General features: G+C 64.6%; 1 protein-coding gene across 1 annotated transcript; it reads right to left on the bottom strand.

Moving 5' to 3' along the window:
- Positions 1 to 5: 5 nt before the first annotated feature.
- On the bottom strand, positions 6 to 2,830 carry LOC120496338 (coatomer subunit zeta-1-like; the record flags this gene model as incomplete). The annotated part of the gene is made up of 6 exons (XM_039696669.1): positions 6 to 87; positions 568 to 645; positions 999 to 1,054; positions 1,310 to 1,401; positions 2,274 to 2,355; positions 2,662 to 2,830. Coding segments are annotated over 6 exons (559 nt in total), but the record flags the coding sequence as incomplete, so codon positions are not given.
- Between the last annotated feature and the right edge of the window lie 387 nt (positions 2,831 to 3,217).

Genomic DNA, 3,217 nt, shown 5'->3' with positions numbered 1-3,217 from the left:
CCCGGTGCCCCCCAAACCCCCCCGGTGCCCCCTACCCGCACGGCCACGCGGTGCACGACTTGCTGGGGGTCGCTCTCCAGGATGACCCTGAGGGGACACGGGACAGATGGACAGATGGACACGGGACAGAGGGACATGGGACAGAGGGACACAGGGACATGGGACAGAGGGACAGATGGACAGATGGACACAGGGACAGAGGGACACAGGGATATGGGACAGAGGGACATGGGACAGAGGGACACAGGGACATGGGACAGGTGGACACGGGACAGAGGGACATGGGGACACAGGGACACCTCAGCACCAGGGGTGACAGACCCCAAGGAGAGGTGACAGGGGCAGGGACAGGGTGACAAGGTGACAATGACAGGGTGACAGGGACAGCCCAGAGGGACATGGGGACACAGGGACACCTCAGCACCAGGGGTGACAGACCCCAAGGAGAGGTGACAGGGGCAGGGACAGCCCCAGGGGGGTGACAGGGTGACAGGGACAGGGTGACAATGACAGGGTGACAGGGACAGGGACAAGGTGACAGGGACAGGGTGACAGGGACAGCCCCACCCTCCGTCCACGATCTCGTCCACGGCCAGGAACAGCCCCTCCATGTTGTCCAGCAGCGCCCGGCGCTCCACGTTCTTCCTGGGGACACCCAGGGGACACAGGGGACACTGAGGGGACACCCCACAGGGCACGGGGACACCCCCAAAGTGACACAGGGACAGGGTGGGACACCCGGGGGACAGGGTGGGACACCCAGGGGACACAGGGGACACCCAGGGGACACCCAGGGGACACCCAGGGGACACCCCAGGACACGGGGACACCCCAAACAAGGGACCCCCCCCACTCCCGGCTCCCCGTCATTGTCCCCCCAAGAGCCCCTTGGGGACACCACAACCCCCTGTGACCCCCTGGTGTCCCCAGTGTCCCCATGTCCCCAATGTCCCCCCAGTGTCCCCAATGTCCCCTGGTGTGTCCCCATGTCCCCGTACCTCAGCATTTGGCTCAGCGAGTCGAACAGGCAGTTGAGCACGGCCGTGAGCATCAGCTGGGGACAGACAGGGGGACAGGGACAGACAGAGTGACACAGGGACAGACACAGGGACAGACAGAGGGACAGAAGGCCAGCGGGGTCACACGGGGTCACAGCAGTGTCCCCTCTGCCACCCCAGGGTCCTCCAGCGGCCCCGGGTGTCCCGGTGCCCCTGCAATGTCCCCGTGTCCCCCTGTCCCTGTCCCCCCCAGTCCCTGTCCCTGTCCCTGTCCCTGTCCCCTGTCCCCCCCTGTCCCCGTCCTGCCCCACCTCGTTCTGGCTGGCGCTCCCGATCACACAGCAGTACAGGTCGATGCTGCTCTTGTACACCACGGTCAGCCCGTCCAGCAGCGCGATCTCGCCTGTGTGACACTGCCACTGTCACCTGTGCCACCCCTGTGCCACCCCTGTGTCACTGTGTGTCACTGTGTGTCACTGTGTCACTGTGTCACTGTGTCTGTGTCACTGTGTGTCACTGTGTCACTGTGTCACTGTGTCACTGTGTGTCACTGTCACTGTGTCACTGTGTGTCACTGTCACTGTGTCACTGTCACTGTGTCACTGTCACTGTGTCACTGTACACCACGGTCAGCCCGTCCAGCAGCGCGATCTCACCTGGGGACAGGGACACCTGTGTCACCTGTGTGACACTGCCACTGCCACCTGTGCCACCCCTGTGCCACCGCTGTGTCACTGTGTGACACTGTCACTGTGTCCCCTCAGTGTCCCCATTGTCCCCAGTGTCACTCACTGTCACTGCAGTGTGTCTCTGTGTGTCTGTGTCCCTGTCACACCCCCGTGTCCCCAGTGTCACTCATTGTCCCCTCAGTGTCACTCACTGTCACTGCGGTGAGTCTTGCTGAAGATGTTCTGTGTCCCTGTGTCCCTGTGTCCCTGTGTCCCTGTGTCCCTGTGTCCCTGTGTCCCTGTCACACCCCTGTGTCCCTGTGTCACTCAGTGTCCCCCAGTGTCACTCACTGTCACTGCGGTGAGTCTTGCTGAAGATGTTCTGTGTGTCTGTGTCCCTGTCACACCCCAGTGTCCCCAGTGTCACTCAGTGTCACTCAGTGTCACTGCGGTGTGTCTCTGTGTGTCTCTGTGTCCCTGTGTCCCTGTGTCACTCAGTGTCCCCAGTGTCACTCACTGTCACTGCGGTGTGTCTCTGTGTGTCCCTGTGTCCCTGTCACACCCCCGTGTCCCCAGTGTCACTCATTGTCCCCTCAGTGTCACTCACTGTCACTGCGGTGAGTCTTGCTGAAGATGTTCTTCTCGAAGGCGCGCTGCTCCTTCACGCTGGGGTACGTGTCATCGTAGTACTGGGGACATTGGGGACATGGGGACAGTGTGGGGGACACGGGGACATTGGGGACATGGGGACATGCAGAACGGGACAGGGACATCGGCCACCCCCTGACGCCCGGGCCACCCGCCCTGTCCCCTCCCCAGGGCCACATCCCCCTCCGGGCCGTGTCCCCCCCTGTCCCCGTGTGTCCCCCGGTGTCCCCCCTGTCCCTGTGTGTCCCTGTGTGTCCCCAGTGTCCCCCGGTGCCCCCCCTGTCCCCGTGTGTCCCCCCTGTCCCCGTGTGTCCCCCCTGTCCCCGTGTGTCCCCCGGTGTCCCCACCTTGGCGAAGAGCCGCTCGCCATCGTTGTCCAGGATGATGATGGCCTTGACCGTGTACAGGGACGGCTCCTGGGGCAGGGACAGGGACAGTGCCACCCCCACGGGGACAGGGACAGTGCCAGCCGTGTCCCCAGCGCCAGGGGCACCGGGCCAGGCTGTGCCGGGGTCCCTGTCCCCGTGTGCCCTGTCCCCCTGTCCCCCTGTCCCTGTCCCCGTGCCGGTGCCGCTCGGGGTGCCCAGGACCAAGTTCTGTGATGCACTGACTGCCCAGAGCCACAGCCCAGTGTAGGACAGAACCCCGCCCTGGGGACCCAACGTGTCACCGGGCCACCCACTGCCACCAAACTGCCACCCACTGCCCCCAGTGCCACCAGCACTGCCCCCAGTGCCACCAGCACCGTCACAGTGTCCCCAGCCACACTGCCCCACTGTCCCCAGTGTCCCTGAGTGCCCGGAGCCACAGCCCAGCGCAGGACAGAGCCCCGGGGACACAAAAATGGCACCTGCCCAGTGCCCCCAGTGCCCCCCAGTCCCCCCCAGTCCCTCCCAGTCCCCC

The sequence above is a fragment of the Passer montanus genome, unplaced genomic scaffold (genome assembly GCF_014805655.1).
Source record: "Passer montanus isolate IOZ18808 unplaced genomic scaffold, ASM1480565v1 scaffold1138, whole genome shotgun sequence".
Classification (NCBI taxonomy): Eukaryota; Metazoa; Chordata; class Aves; order Passeriformes; family Passeridae; genus Passer; species Passer montanus.
Note: the sequence above shows the minus strand (reverse complement) of the source record. Positions and strands in the feature narration are given on the sequence as shown.